Here is a 14,611-nt window from a genome sequence, read left to right as displayed (position 1 = left end):
ATAGATTTAAACTGTATTTACTTCCTGGATTTTGGATTTTCATGAGGCCACACATATATGAAATAAATATGAAACTTTTTATTTAAAAATGGCTGTGAATAAATTATCTATACACTGTGGTCATGCAAAAGCCCACACATGTCTCTCATTCATCTAAGTGCTGTTGATATTTCTTATTCCAACTAATCTTTTTATTGAATGTTTATAAGTAAGGGTGCTCTATCGACTGTGGCTTATGACAGCAACTTAGCGTTCCTGGGCATTTGGGGGCATAAACCTGAATCCATAGTTGCAGTTGTATTAGCAAAAGGTGCTTCTGCTCACTCAACCCGGGGGGGGGGGGGTTCCTTAATTTCACTAGTTCTCCGTTAACATGCTAGCCCCCTTGCCATTTCCTGTGCTATTCTAGAGGATCCCCAACCTAAAAGAGTGGCTTTTTAGGGGCTCAGTGCTGCAACAGGAAGGAGGCAGAAAAGTGCCACTCTAGGAGTAGAACCAGATCCTGGAAGTTAAGATCTATATTGTAACCCACCCACCCCATCACACATGCTGCCCACTTCATGCTTCATTTATCCTCTGGATGGAAGAGGATTGATTGTTTTGTACTGTTTGATCTCCCCTTTCCTATACTTTTTATATGGTTTCTGATATATCCCAGTTAAAGTGAATTGAGGAATGGGGGAGGAATATCCAAGGTCTTGGGATCTAAAGTGTTGACAACTAGTAAAATTCTTAACAACACTTGCTGATACAGCAGGTAATATACAAGACGTGTTAATAATTCGTTATTGGTTTTTTGTATTCACACTTCTGAGAGATTTTGAGTTGAAGGGGGAAATGTGTGAGACCCCATAGGAATTAACACTAGTGGAGGGTGATTACAGACCACAGACACTCTCTCTGTATAGTTGTACCCCTGTACTATGAACAATAATTATTAATAAAATTTTATATTTTATACTTCAAATGGGAGTCATTGTCTAATACATCAGATTTTTTCCCATCTCTGACTTAATCAGGATCTGTTTGACCCCAAGAGCAGATCAGTGCGATGAGTTAGAAAAGGGGCTCATTTTAGAATATACTGTTGTCTTTTGGGTCACACACCAATATAGGAGCTCATGTACAGGGCTCAGGTATATTAACTATTTCTCCCTGGTAAACAATTGCCATGTTAGGGAACAGCACAGAGCCGGATCTGGAAAATCCATAGGAGGAACTCTGCTCACAGTACACTCTGACTAAAGAAGGGGTGGAGATGGGGCTTGGGACTTCAGGAGGAAGTAAAGACAGAAATTGGTGGAAATCCAACACATACACCTTTTCCCAGTATGTCTCCTCTCCAGACCTTGGTCCTTCCACCGACAGAAGGAGCTGTTCAGTTTGCACAAGGGCAAGTCTGAATCTAACCTCATGACATAAACTTTCACCAACTAGAGTCCATCAGATGCATGAAGTGTTATCCCTAAGTTGTTAGGTACACATGAAGGTGGAGAAAGAAAAATCTAAACAATATCAGAGAAAAATGAAATATGAAAACCCAGATGTTGAAAATTACATAAAGGCTAAATGTATGTAAAATAAGCACACTGGTCATTCACAAGGCAGCATTAACGGTAGTACTTATTCAGCTGAAGCATTTGTGCATGCCACTATAATCCCCAGCACAAAAATCATATAGTTTACTTCCATGGGCATAGGCAGTGCTCTTTTTTAGGCAGTACGGCACCTCTTTTTTTGTTAAAAAGTGTGGCACGTACTGTAACAACTTCTTGGTGAGCCCCGGCACCTCATTTCTAGAAAGACAAAAAAGCACTGGGCATAGCTAGGATTTATGTCATGGGGGTCAGGCTTTATGTTAGGGGGCAGAACCGAGTTATCTGCAACACGATTGGCCCGTTAGTTAAGTATTTTTATTTATTTACTTGAATGGGGCGGGCAGCTGCACCCTTCTGGCTACCCTCATCATATTTACTTCTACTTCTGTTGGAGAGGCGCTCCTTGGTTTGCTGTGAGTAGGGCGAGGTGCAACACACACTTTATTTTTTTAACCTGCTGTTTTGTGCAAATCTAGTATGCCGTTAAACTGGTGTTTCAAAAATAATAATAATCCAAAATTGACAACCAACACAGGTAAACAAATACCTGTGTTTGTCAGTCATCCCAGCACCTTTCAATTAATTGCCCAGAAACCGGGAGGCAACCATTCTGGTTGGGTTACCTCTCTCTAATGTTTCATTTCATGATGTTTATAGAAAAGTTTGACTCCTTCCTCCCGTCGGGAGTCGCATCTTTTCGGCTTTTTCCGGATTTTGCTGCCGTTGCCGTGAATGGGAACTAGCAATGCAAGCCCTGCACAACAGTGCCCAATTGAACACATGACAACCCGTACCAGCAAAAGAAGCCCACGCATTATTATCCCCCTCCATCTATCTCCCGCCTTTTCTCTGTAGAGCTCGGGGCAGCACGCGCGGCTCTTGCAATTCCCAATCCCCCTTTATCCTCACAACAACCCTGCCATGTAGGCTCGGCTGAGTGACTGCACAAGCCCACTCAGTGAGCCTCGTATCCGGTGTGTGCATGTATGTGTGGACTGGAACCCGGGTATTCCCCGGCCATGGTCCAACACGCTTAAAGAGGCTCAGGAATGAAGCGCTTGCGTGATTTGCCAACGCGGTTCCTACCCGGCATAGAACGCCGTCCAAATGTGAACCCGAAGTGAGGGCGGTTCGCATTGCCCGTTTTTGTTTTAACTCTATGCTGGACGCGGGGCCGGGTCGTTTGTTTCCGGAAGTTGCCGACCTCGTGACCGGAAGCGGAAACTTTCCGGGTAAGGGAGGGCGTGGTTTGCTGTCGGCATGTGGCGGAGCGTTGCGCGCAGTCTGTTGTGGCGGCGGCTGCAACAGCAGCAGCAGCGGAGATGGAGGTCGCGCGTCTTGTCTTCTTCGCCGCTCGCCGTTGCCCTCGCGCCGGGGCGGTGGGAGGCGACGGCGCCTCGCCGCTCCTCCAGCAGCCAGGCTGGCTTCCGCGAGCTGTTCGAGCTGCCGGCGCTGCAGCGCTTCCTGGAGCGGCAGCAGGAGGAGCCGGGGCTGCTTCGCGGGGCTTCCTGGCCGGACTTGGCAGCGCGGATTCGCCTCCTGCGGAAGAAGGAGCAGGAGCTGCGCGACACGGAGCGCCTGGCGCAGGAAGGTGAGGCCGCCTCGGCAGACTCCATAGCCAGAGCCCGCTTGGCGCTCGTTGCCCTAAGCCGCAGCTTCAGTGGTGGCTGCCACACCGCCTGTACCAGAGGGAGAGAGGCGAGTCTTCCCGGGCTTGGTTCTCTCCTGCAGGGACCATCCCATCTCGCCGTCATGTAACGCTATTAGTACTTGCATTTAGTGCATTGAAATTCTTGTGCAGGGGTCGGGTATTTTAGTTGTATTATCGTTACAGGAATTATTTGCTAACAATACCTGTATTCTAGATGAACATGAAGATTTGAGGAAGCTGGCGGAAAAAGAAGCTGTTTCCTGTCAAGAAGAGATAGCAGAATTGAAACACCAGGTACATAGCTTCCTTTTTTAATTAATTTTATTGAAAACATTGCTTTTCATTGTGGGAACAATTCCAGAGAGGAATATGATATGCAATATTATTTTCATACCTTGGTTGCTGAACGCCTGGAACTGGTTACGTTTCGGCTCCCGAACGATAGAAAACCAGAAGTGAGTTTTCTAACGCTTTTCGGAAGCCGAACGTCCTTCTGGTTTCTGCAGCCAATCGGAAGCTGTGCCTTGGTTTTCGAACGGTTTCGGGAGTCGAACGGATTCCTCAAACGCATTCTGTTCGAGAACCAAGGTACAACTGTATATATATTGATTGTTCTTATTGCATGTGTTCCAGCAAGGTATGTGATAGGATACTGTTGGCTGAAGATTTTATTTGGGTAGAAAGGCATCCCTTTTTCGTTACAGATTGTATTGCTTTTGATTCCTTCAGAAGAAACAGATAGAAGTGATCTCATCATGGAAGTGACTGCTGGAGTTGGAGGGCAGGAAGCAATGCTGTTCACAGCAGAGATGTTTGATATGTATCAACAGTATGCTGCATATAAAAAGTGGAATTTTGAAGTTCTGGAATATGCTTCTAGTGACATAGGTAAGTAACCAGTGCATAGACCGCTGTCACCCTACACATTACATTGCTGCAGGGGACATCTTATTTTTTCTGCTGCTAAATATGAGTGTTGGAGTATGAATGGTTATATATCATTGAAATCCAGCAAACATGTCTGGGAATCTTGTAGAGGTTTGCCCAGTATGCACCTAGTGTTTAAAGATGCATGCACTCTTGTGTATGACAACCACATGAGTAAAATGAAAATAGTAGCATAAAAACAGTGTGAAGCTGCCTTCAGTAACCCTCTTAGAATACTCTGCTGAAGAAATTGCATCCAACAATTACATCCAATTAGACCCAACAACAACTGGAGGGCCAGTTCCTTACCCTATTATATGTTGGTTATAATAATGACCTAGTTTATAGGAATATTATATGAATTAATGAGAATTTTCATAGGTTGGCTATGATAGGCTGATTGCACTAAAGAATGGACCAAAGATATGGACCGGAAGAGTGTTGGAGGCAGAAAACTGTGATTAATTGGAAACTTCCTGGTTTGATCGTTGTGGCATTAAGGGGCTGCATGTGCAGGCAAAGGTACAAACCATGGGCATGAACGTATGTCTGGTTAATAAGATCAGAACTTAACCAGTGTAAAAGCAATCATATACAGTACATGAGTGGGACCCCCAACAAAATACTGTGGTGTGGAATGCTCCTGTTTGGTGTTCCAGCCAGCTCTTCCTTCTTTCAGGATGTTCCATTCCCTTTCTTCACCTGCTGGTTTTCTGCCTTTACTACTCCAACAGACACTCAGCATTCTTTGGCTGCTGTTCACGTTCAGTCCTTAATGGTTTGGCTTTATTTGAGGGTGACATGGGGTGGGTGGTGGGCGTCTTAGGTTCTTTATGCTGATGGTTTTTTCTACTTCTGCCAACCTTGGGGTTCTCCTTAGCATGGTGATACCGCCTTTAACTCAATAACACACAAGTTTGTTATCAGTATATCCGGTTATTTATAAACTTTCTAGGAACGGGGCAAAAATTAAGAACAAAATACAAACTCTGGTTGTAAGCTTAAATTAATCAGTCACAATATAAATCCTTCAGTGAACTTTTCCAAATGGATTGTACTATACAGTTACAGTGCATTTTTATTTTTATTGAAGGTGGTTTGAGACATGCATCTGCTGTTATAGGAGGCCTTGACACGTATAAACAAATGAAGTTTGAAGGGGGCGTACATCGTGTCCAAAGAGTGCCTAAGACAGAAAAGCAAGGACGCATTCACACCAGCACAATGACTGTAGCAATTTTACCACAACCAGATGAGGTATGATACAGTTGCAGAGTTGCAGGACTAGATGACGCTAAGGTCCCTTTTCAACGCTACAATTCTATGATTCTAAGTAGGTGCTCAAATATTCTGCTTTCAGATATGCTTTTTTATGTAGATTTACTATGCTCAGAATAATTATTTATTTTATTACTTGATTATTTCATTTATAATCCACCTTTCCGCCAAGGAGCTCTAGGTGGTATACATAGTTCTCTGCAGAAGGCAGCTTATTATTTCGGAAGAGTGTTTTCAAGGGTGGTGGGTGCCCCAGGTGTCAGTGAAAAACTTGCTTTGTCATTTTAAATAAGAATGATTTGTAAATTGAATTATCTGCCGTTCATTTACAAAGCGTAAGTTGAGTGTGTCTCTTTCACATTGCAGATAAATTTGACAATTAATCCTAAAGACTTGCGTATTGAAACTAAACGAGCCAGTGGAGCTGGTGGTCAGCATGTTAATAAAACTGATAGCGCTGTAAGAATAGTCCATATTCCCACAGGTACATTACAGCTTTCTTTCTGCCTTGGTGAAATCTGTTTCTGCATATTATGATTTACAGAAACAATGTGGGGTGGGAGGTGGGGAGCATGGCTTAGTAGTAATACAAATGCTATGTAGGCAGAAGATTCCAGGAGTCAGTGTGGATACTGCTGCCAGTCAGAGTTGATGGCCTGAGTTGTCTCATTCAGTGACAGGGGTCACTGCTGCTGTCCCCTTCTTACTGCCATTGTTGGGCCACCTCTGAGTGGCTGCAGACCTCTGCCTGCCAAGGACATAATACACAGGTGCTAGGAAGCTGCAGACAGGCTAGAAGACTGAAGAAATGGTGGGGTGGAATTAACTGGAAGTGAGGGGCTGGTGGCTAGAAAATAAACCAATAACCTGAGCATGGGGTGAGGTGGAGGAAACAGGACACAAGAACCTGAGGAGACGGAGAGGTGGGCAGGAAGTAGTTAATAGTGTGTAGGTGGGAAGCAGGTGGTGTGTGAGAGGGAGACAGTGGAAAAAAGCATGGATATAGGCAGCAAATGCCCTTAAAAATGAGAACTGGACAAGCCACCAGAGGGGGAAGTAAATGGCATGCAGAATGCAGAGATCACAAAAAGCCTGCACACATTACCACTGCTAGATGAAGGTGTTTGGCCCAGAGATGTTGACCCATGGAAGAAGCCATCTGCTGACCAACCCATGCAGCATAATGTAGAGAAGCAATAATAATAATAATAATATAATTTTATTTATACCCCGCCCTCCCCAGCCAAGGCCGGGCTCAGGGCAGCTAACAAGCAAGAATAAAAACAAGTTGAATGAATACAACTTAAAAACAAGATTAAAATACAACATTAAAATATTGAAACATTAAAATATTAAAATGCAGCCTCATCACAAACATCTCATTACCAACCATAAGTGTGAATTCTGCAGATAGTAATTGAATTCCTGGAGTATGTGGGAATTAGTTATAGTTAACAGTGCAAAGGGTTTGTGTTTCCACAACCTCTTTTGATGATACTTGCAACAGACAGTGTACCTTCTGAATAACCTACCAGTAGTAAAGCATAATCACAGCAAGATCCTTCCTTTCTTACAAATCTACTTAATATTTAGCTTTTCCTATTTCTCTTTTCCAGTCCTCAGTGCCTTCCCTCTTTTCTGCTTTAATTGAAACATAGCATAGCAATGTATTTGTTGTTTTCTATTTGGGGCTAAATGCCTACCAGACTTCCTGCTTCTAGTGCAGGGTTGACTAACCTTTGAGTATCCAGATCCTTTTGGATTCCAGTTCTTGTCAGCATAGTCAGGGATGATGGGCCCTAGGAACAGTGCTCTGTTCCCACTGGAGCTTATACTTTCGTTTTGCTATCTTGGTAATCACCAGGCTTCACATTGCTGCCATTACAGTAGCATATACTTCCCCAAGCCCTGAGTTCAGAAACTAGCAGTTGTTTAACTTAAATTGCTTGTCAGATCTCACTGTGCTCCTTGAAAGTTGCCCTTCATCCTTCCCTTAGCACTCTTCTTGTTTTTGACTGACATCATTTTTCTTGCTGCTGCAGGTGTTGTGTCTGAATGTCAGCAGGAAAGATCTCAAATAAAAAATAAAGAAAAGGCTATGAAGATCCTTCGTGCCAAGCTATACAGTATCAAACTTGAAGAAGAGACCAGAAAAACAGAAATTGCTAGAAAGATTCAGGTAATGTTTAATTTACTCTTCATCAGTGCCTGGAAACTTGAGTTTAAGTTCTACTGGGACAAGTACGTACATCAAACATGACAAGAAGGCATGAGCTGATGATATAATTGGGCTGGAGGGCGCAAAGAAGAAATTACAGCGTGAAGTTTGGAATTTTAATAGGCATTGTGTGGTGGAGAAAAAAATAGGTTTCTTAAACAGCACAGTGATGTAGAGTAATTTAATAATTAACACCTAACTTAAAATAAAATAAAATTAAGTGAGCATAAAGCTTACCAGCAGGTCTGTTAATATCCTTAAGTGTAGCCCTGAAACTAATGACAGTACTTATTAGTGTGCACCCCGACATTTATAGCTGTGCTCAGAAGGCGAGGAAACTGTCCTCACAGTTCTTCTGGTAGCACCTTGGGCAGAGAAGGTGCGGTATAGTAGTTGGTCTGTTTATGCAGGGAAAATAAGTTTCCTGTAGTACTTTCCTTGTTAAGTCTTCATGCCATACATTTGCATCTCTAATATGTTTCCAATCCAATCCGTGCATGTATCTGAGCTCTTGTTCGTGGCACAATAACCCAGTTAGTCGCCAAGGAACTAGATACAGCATGCTCTTGTTTTCTTCATATTCTGGCAGGGTGTCTCTGAGAGCCCAAGGCACCTCCAAGTGCATCTGCTCTTCCTCCTGTTCCCTTTAAAAGTTTGACTGGCTGAGAGAAGTGATGCCTCAATTTGTCAGAAGCAGGAAATGTTATAAGAGATGCACTACACATGTTCTGTTTCTCCTATTTACAGTAGTTGCTTTTTAGATGTAAGCATAATGGAGAGAGCTATAAGCCTCTCCTGTTACACTACATTTATTTATTTTGCTCAAGCAATTTAGAGTGTAAGCTATTCAGGGTGAGGGCTTATCTTCTGGGTCTTTTTGGTTATGTTAACTTTGTAAAGGTATAAAAAAGGTATAAAAAAACCCTGATCAAATTTTTCTTTTTCTGATTAGACTGGGTCCAGAGGAAGGTCGGAGAAAATCAGAACCTACAACTTTCCCCAGGATCGTGTTACTGATCACAGAATAAGCAGATCAGTGCATGACATTGAAAGGTTCATGTTGGGGGAGGAACTGCTAGATGACATGATAAAGTCCCTAAGAGAATATGCTGATTATGAGACTGTATTGGAAGTTATTTCTGAAGGTGATCCAACCAGGCTGAGATGATCTGCCCCACAGGTACAGAATGCAACCAACTAGCTTGCTGCATCTGCTAGCTTTGGACCTACCTGACACTGAAATATCTCTCTTTCTGTGAAAAAGGGTGAAGTTAGCATTATTCTCAAATTGCTTCTTGAAGCAGACAGCTATGATGGTGCTAAGCAAATTGACACTTGAGACAGATTTTTGAGTAGACGCTGGTGCTGTACTCTTCAGAGGTGGTCAAGAAATTGAGAACACACTGACAATGAATAGCTTTTTTACAGCGAAAATCATTCAGTGCAGTAGGAAAGCTAACATAATGTTTTAAGTTATTACAATGTTGATACCTTAATCTAAAACCTGGAAGAAATTATATTGTTTTCAGTGGTACTTGGATTTGTCACCACATGTAAATTTGAATTTATTTATCGTGACATTGTTAGAAAATTATACATAAGATTCTAACAGCTGTGCTGCCATAGCAAATCAGAGGATTGGGCTTTTGCTGGTTGCCCCTCTGTTATGTTAAATGAAACTTCTTTAAAATCTGAGCCTACTTGTGTTGAATCCTTTGGCTCAGTTATGCACATGTATCCCATGAGTAAAGAGAACACTGTTACACTTTGCATCCTGCTGTCTAAATAGCTGGTCACCCCATACTTACATGTTCTAGTTTTCCACCACGCATGGAAATTTGACTGGGAACTTTAGAACCTTAGAGCCTGCCTAGAGGTAGCCAGCTGGACCTCATTTTCTATCATCCATGACCACTGGCCAAGCTGACCAGGAATGATGGGAGTTGGAGTATAACAATGCCTGAAGGGCATCACATTGATATCCCCTAGAGCCTGCCTTCAAACAGAAGGAAGAGTCTAGGTCTCTGGTATTTTAGCTGCTATCTCGTAACCCAGAAATCTAGAGGAAATGAGGAGCCTATGGTTCACAGGCAAGTGCCTAATGGCTGGTTTGAAAAGAATAAAAGTCCTCGCTTTATATGGCAAGTCTTTAAAAGGACAGACTCAAATGCTCTACTCTTCCTAGCTGCAGAGGTCCAAGATCATCTTCACAGCTTTCCAGTGGACTGTTTAACTCCTTGCACTGAGGCAAACTCCGATCAAATTAGCTTTCTATATACGGAGTTCCTTTTTCTGTGCTTTTCACACCTGTGACTGTGCTGTGAAAAAAACTCCACTAGATAATCTGCTCTGAAATTCTATCTACAGTGAGTTGACAGGAATTTGTTAAATAGGGATGGAAATGTCGGGGGACATCCAACAAAGTTGTCCAATTAGCACAAGGATGTCTGTCTGTTAAACAGAACTTCCTTTCTTTGTGCCCCACTTAATTTGCCTTTGGGCTTTCCCAAACCCTCTGGACCAGATTTTGGGAGCGGGCATGCATGAAGGGGAAGCTCCATTGCACAAACCAATTATTGTTGGATATTGCCCCCTGACTTTACTTTCCTGTGTACAACCTTGCAGTAGAAAACTTTCAAGAAGAATTTATTTTGATAGTTCTCATTTTAAAAAATCAGCTACTAATAAGAAAACACACCCCTGCACACATTCCTGTAGCAATATCTTCTGCATGTTTCAGGCTGAGGTAATCTAATAGTGATTTGTAAATGTCTCACAGAAGATCAAGTAACTTTTTTGAAGTTAGGAAATTCTGATCCAGTGATTTGGTTAGCAACAGTCTGACATTCTCTTTGGAGATTTATCCCAGCAGTTCAGTAGGCTTCTGTGATTATTCTCTTGCATCATCCTGTAACAGAATACAGCCATACTGCTGGGGGTTACGGGACTTTTAAAGTTCTTTGCACATGTACCAATACGGTATTTCATACAGCTTTTACATTTCATTCCCTGCTTGTTGTTATTCAGGGTGGGGGGAAATTAGAGTCAGTTGCGAAACAATGAAACATTTTGGGAGTCCCAGATATGCAAGGACATCATAGGGTTGAAAAGTGAGTCCCAAGAGATTCCTTGGGACAAATTGGAAAAGCTTTGCACTAAGAGAGGACTAGTGTTACGACAATCTTTAACTTGAGAATTCAGTTTCTTGCACTCTTATCTTTCAATATATAAGGCCAGTGATAGCACTCTTTATAATGTTAAAGCCAAGATAAAAATGATGTACACAAATTAGCATTTTACCCTTTTCACAGTGCAGTAGGATCAATCTCTTACCACTTGTACACACTCTAACATAAGCTCTCTGGTAAGAAATGTGTGGGCTTTTATGTTTGTTTGTTTTTTTAAACACACCTGTTTTAAAACACCACATAGAGAGCCTTACTGAGATAGCTTTCCTTTGCTCAGAAATACTTTTCTGTCCTTGGTAGTTGTTATAGGTCAGGGGTCAGCAACCTTTTTCAGCCGTGGGCCGGTCCACTGTCCCTCAGACCATGTGGTGGGCCGGACTATATTCTGGGGGGGGGGTGAACAAATTCCTATGCCCCACAAATCACCCAGAGATGCATTTTAAATAAAAGCACGCATTCTACTCATGTAAAAACACCAGGCAGGCCCCACAAATAACCCAGAGATGCATTTGAAATAAAAGGACACATTCTACTCATGTAAAAACACGCTGATTCCTGAACCGTCCACGGACCGGATTGAGAAGGCGATTGGGTCACATCCGGCCCCCAGGCCTTAGGTTGCCTACCTAAGCCACTATTATAGGTGGCTTGTTTTTATTCATAAGATTCAAGAATCATGGCTTACAGCACAAAGGCAGAAGGATTCAAAGATGCCCTCCCTTTCTGTTGGACTGCCTTCCTTACCGCCCTGCCCCGAAGGCAGTTTGTAACAATTAAATCCAGTGGAAGAGCCTGACTCCTTGCCCTCAAGACAGCTAATTCTATCACTTGGCATGATTACATCAAAGGCAGAGTAGAGTCCTGGTCTTTTTTTGTTGGGACAGTATGCTCTTTCTCCTTACCTTTCGTAGGGCTGTTCTCAGTGATAAGATTTATTTTCTAATCACTGAGAAAAGATGAAAACCTACCCTAAATGTAATTCCCATATTTCTTTCCTGCCTACGTCTTCCTGTTGCGTCACTACAACTAAATAACTGGAGTGTGCATGCTTGAAAGAGGCAAGTTAAAGCATCTGTCTCACTGTTTCAAGGAAAGAAGCACCTACATATAAGGACTTGTTTCCTTTAAAAAGGCATGAACAAAACCGCTATCTGTAGTGATAATTTCTCAACATGGGATAATGAAATTATGTCCAAAGATATTATTTTACAATTTAGGAAAACATGAGATGATGGCTATAAAACGGTAATCTTAATTTGTTTCATCTATAGGCCACAACAAAATTATGGATCTACAAGTGGCGAAAATAAAGGATAGATTACCCAAATTAAAATTATGTTGCTGTATTAAGTGAGGGTAGTTAAAACTACTTGATTTAAGATAATCATTTCTACCTGAATGTCCTAAAAGCTGAGAAAGCATTTCTGCAGTGAAGCTACTGTCGTGCTGTAGTAAAATGAATTTCAGGGAGGACTTTGCCTATCTCAAAAGCACAACTTTTTGTTAGGTTTAAATAATAAATTCTTCAAATATGAAGTTCATTTGCTTCTGGAAAAACAACTTCATAGTATTTTATTTCATATGCTGATTTGCTGTAAAAGATTTTCCAAGTATTTTTATTGTTCTTTGTTGGAATATTAGCTTGTGTATTGCTGAAAGATGCCTTGGCTCTTTATTGATCATAAAACATTTAAATGTGATATTAATATTTTTACTTAGGAGAATCTCAACCAATATGCTGCATATTTACAGTGTGATCCTAAACACGATTATCCAAAGGCAAGTCTCTGAATTCAATAAAACATTTCTTTCTTGCAACTGTGTTTAAGATCAGTTTTAGGATCAGTCCTATTCACATTTACCTGTGAGTAAGTCTTATGGAATTCAATGGGACTTATGCATAGAACTCTTCCCTCTGCACAAGTATCCTATATATGCTGCCTTATGTTTAGACATAGAGGGGAAATAATGTATTCTTTTGGTACTAAAATTTGTGGCAGAAAGATCCATACTATCTATTATACCCTACTCCAGTCTAGCAGATAGCCTTATCTAAGGGCCAGTATTTCTTGCTAACCCTGTTTTTTTAAAAAAACAACAACAAAGTATTGCATTGATTTTTATTCAACACTGATAGTTTTGTAACTGGAGGCAAAGGTAATGTGTTGGTGTTTGCTATTTATATGTAAAGATTTGCATAAACACTTCAGAGGCATGAAGTGTTAATGTGTTTATTCATGATATTTGTTGAATGAATCTATGGATAGCTCTCAGGCTCTATGAACAAGCTAATAAAAATTGTTAAGAGCTGGTCTTCTAAAAGTTGGATAGGAAAGTATAGCTGTCACAATTATTACTTAGTGCATCTATCTAGGATTGTACCAAGTGCCTTTCATGCACTTCCATGCTGCTTTTGTAACTGATGTGTTTGGGGAGGGGGGCAAGATGGGTAATGGTACATCCCTAGTCCCACACAGTTAACACTCTTGATAGCCGTGGGAATGTATTAATATATTTTGCAACAAACATAAAACTGCTGCAAACTGATGACCTGGAAAGAGCCTTGGTGCATTCAACTTTCACTAAAACCAGTGGAAAATGGGGTAGACATGGCAGAAGGAATCTTACTACCTTCTGTAGCTTTAAACTGAGGTCTACTAGGATAATTTGTCCAATTCTACTATTGTGGAATTATTGTATTCTATTATTGTACAATAATGGTAATAACAAAATTAAGTGTAATGCAATTTCATAATGTTTATACCTTTGATAAGGCTTCACCAAGCTGTCCTTGATTCGGAAATGGGAGCAATTTCCATCAGGTAGCTGGGGAAGTTTCAAGAGAGATTAAACTAAATATTGGGCTTCATTGTCCAAGACCACTGCAGCAAGACATGATTGCACCATTAGAATATCAGAAGCACTACTGCATTGAATAGAAGGTACTCCCATACTTGCAGCTTAAACCTGCTTCTGCTCCTGAATACATGGGGGCTTACAATTAAAGATAATAGCCCAAGCCTTGTTTACAGGAAAACCCTCTGCAGTGCAGGGGGTTGGATTAGTTTTAGCAGGGCTTAAAACTAGTAGGCTGTATAAAATAAAATACCTGAGAAGCTGAACAATGAAATCTGCCTCCTTCCTTAAACCAATCCACTCCAGCCCGCCCCCGCCGCCCCCCGAAATCAGGTATCATAAGAAGGAAATACTCCCAGGTCAGTTTCTGGTCCCTGTTTCTTGTCTGTGTTATAAGAACCCAATTAATTTAGGAAATCTAGTAAGACTTGCTGCCAAGTTAATCATACTCGGGATTGTGAAAGCTCGAGTTTTAAGAAGGAGACTTAATTATATACCAGTTTCCTGTACCTGTTATATTAAAAACCGCAGGCCGGGGGAGATGGAACATGTCTAAGAGGCGGTACAGTGTTACGTGTCTCCGTCTCCTCCTCCTCCTCCTCCTCAGTTATCCTAATACTATACTATCGTGGCAAGAGGTCTGAAGAGGCGGAGAGCCCGCCAGGCCCGAATGGTGTCTCCTGAACGCACAGGAGCCCAGGGCTGGGCGCCAGACTCTGACCAATAGAATGGCCCGGGGAAGGAGAGCGCGAGCTCTTTCGAAATCGTGGGCAGGCGCCACAACCTCTCCCGCGCTCCAACGCGTCTCCCTCCAAAGCTCGTGAAAGACAGCGCGCGCGCGGGAGGGGCGGGGGATGGGCACGCCTTTCCCCCGCCCCGCCACCTCAAGGCCCCG

At 42.1% G+C, this 14,611-nt stretch overlaps 1 protein-coding gene and 2 long non-coding RNA genes across 3 annotated transcripts; 1 reads left to right on the top strand and 2 right to left on the bottom strand.

The window, feature by feature from the left end:
• The first annotated feature begins 2,853 nt into the window (after positions 1 to 2,853).
• MTRF1L (mitochondrial translation release factor 1 like) lies at positions 2,854 to 9,367 on the top strand. The gene is made up of 8 exons (XM_083732655.1): positions 2,854 to 3,189; positions 3,464 to 3,543; positions 3,954 to 4,137; positions 5,270 to 5,433; positions 5,821 to 5,938; positions 7,497 to 7,633; positions 8,625 to 8,852; positions 8,937 to 9,367. The coding sequence occupies exons 1-7, from the start codon at positions 2,859 to 2,861 to the stop codon at positions 8,838 to 8,840; spliced, it is 1,230 nt and encodes a 409-aa protein (XP_083588781.1). The 5' UTR covers positions 2,854 to 2,858; the 3' UTR covers positions 8,841 to 8,852; positions 8,937 to 9,367.
• On the bottom strand, positions 5,267 to 14,545 carry LOC310841629. Its single transcript, XR_014562629.1, has 3 exons — positions 14,227 to 14,545; positions 13,625 to 13,686; positions 5,267 to 5,362 (listed from the first exon to the last, which is right to left on the bottom strand). It is a non-coding gene; the product is annotated as an uncharacterized lncRNA (long non-coding RNA).
• On the bottom strand, positions 10,198 to 13,607 carry LOC310841701. The gene is made up of 2 exons (XR_014562706.1): positions 11,337 to 13,607; positions 10,198 to 11,268 (listed from the first exon to the last, which is right to left on the bottom strand). It is a non-coding gene; the product is annotated as an uncharacterized lncRNA (long non-coding RNA).
• Positions 14,546 to 14,611: the final 66 nt, after the last annotated feature.

Source organism: Podarcis gaigeae, assembly GCF_964106915.1.
Source record: "Podarcis gaigeae genome assembly, chromosome: 3".
Classification (NCBI taxonomy): Eukaryota; Metazoa; Chordata; class Lepidosauria; order Squamata; family Lacertidae; genus Podarcis; species Podarcis gaigeae.
Note: the sequence above shows the minus strand (reverse complement) of the source record. Positions and strands in the feature narration are given on the sequence as shown.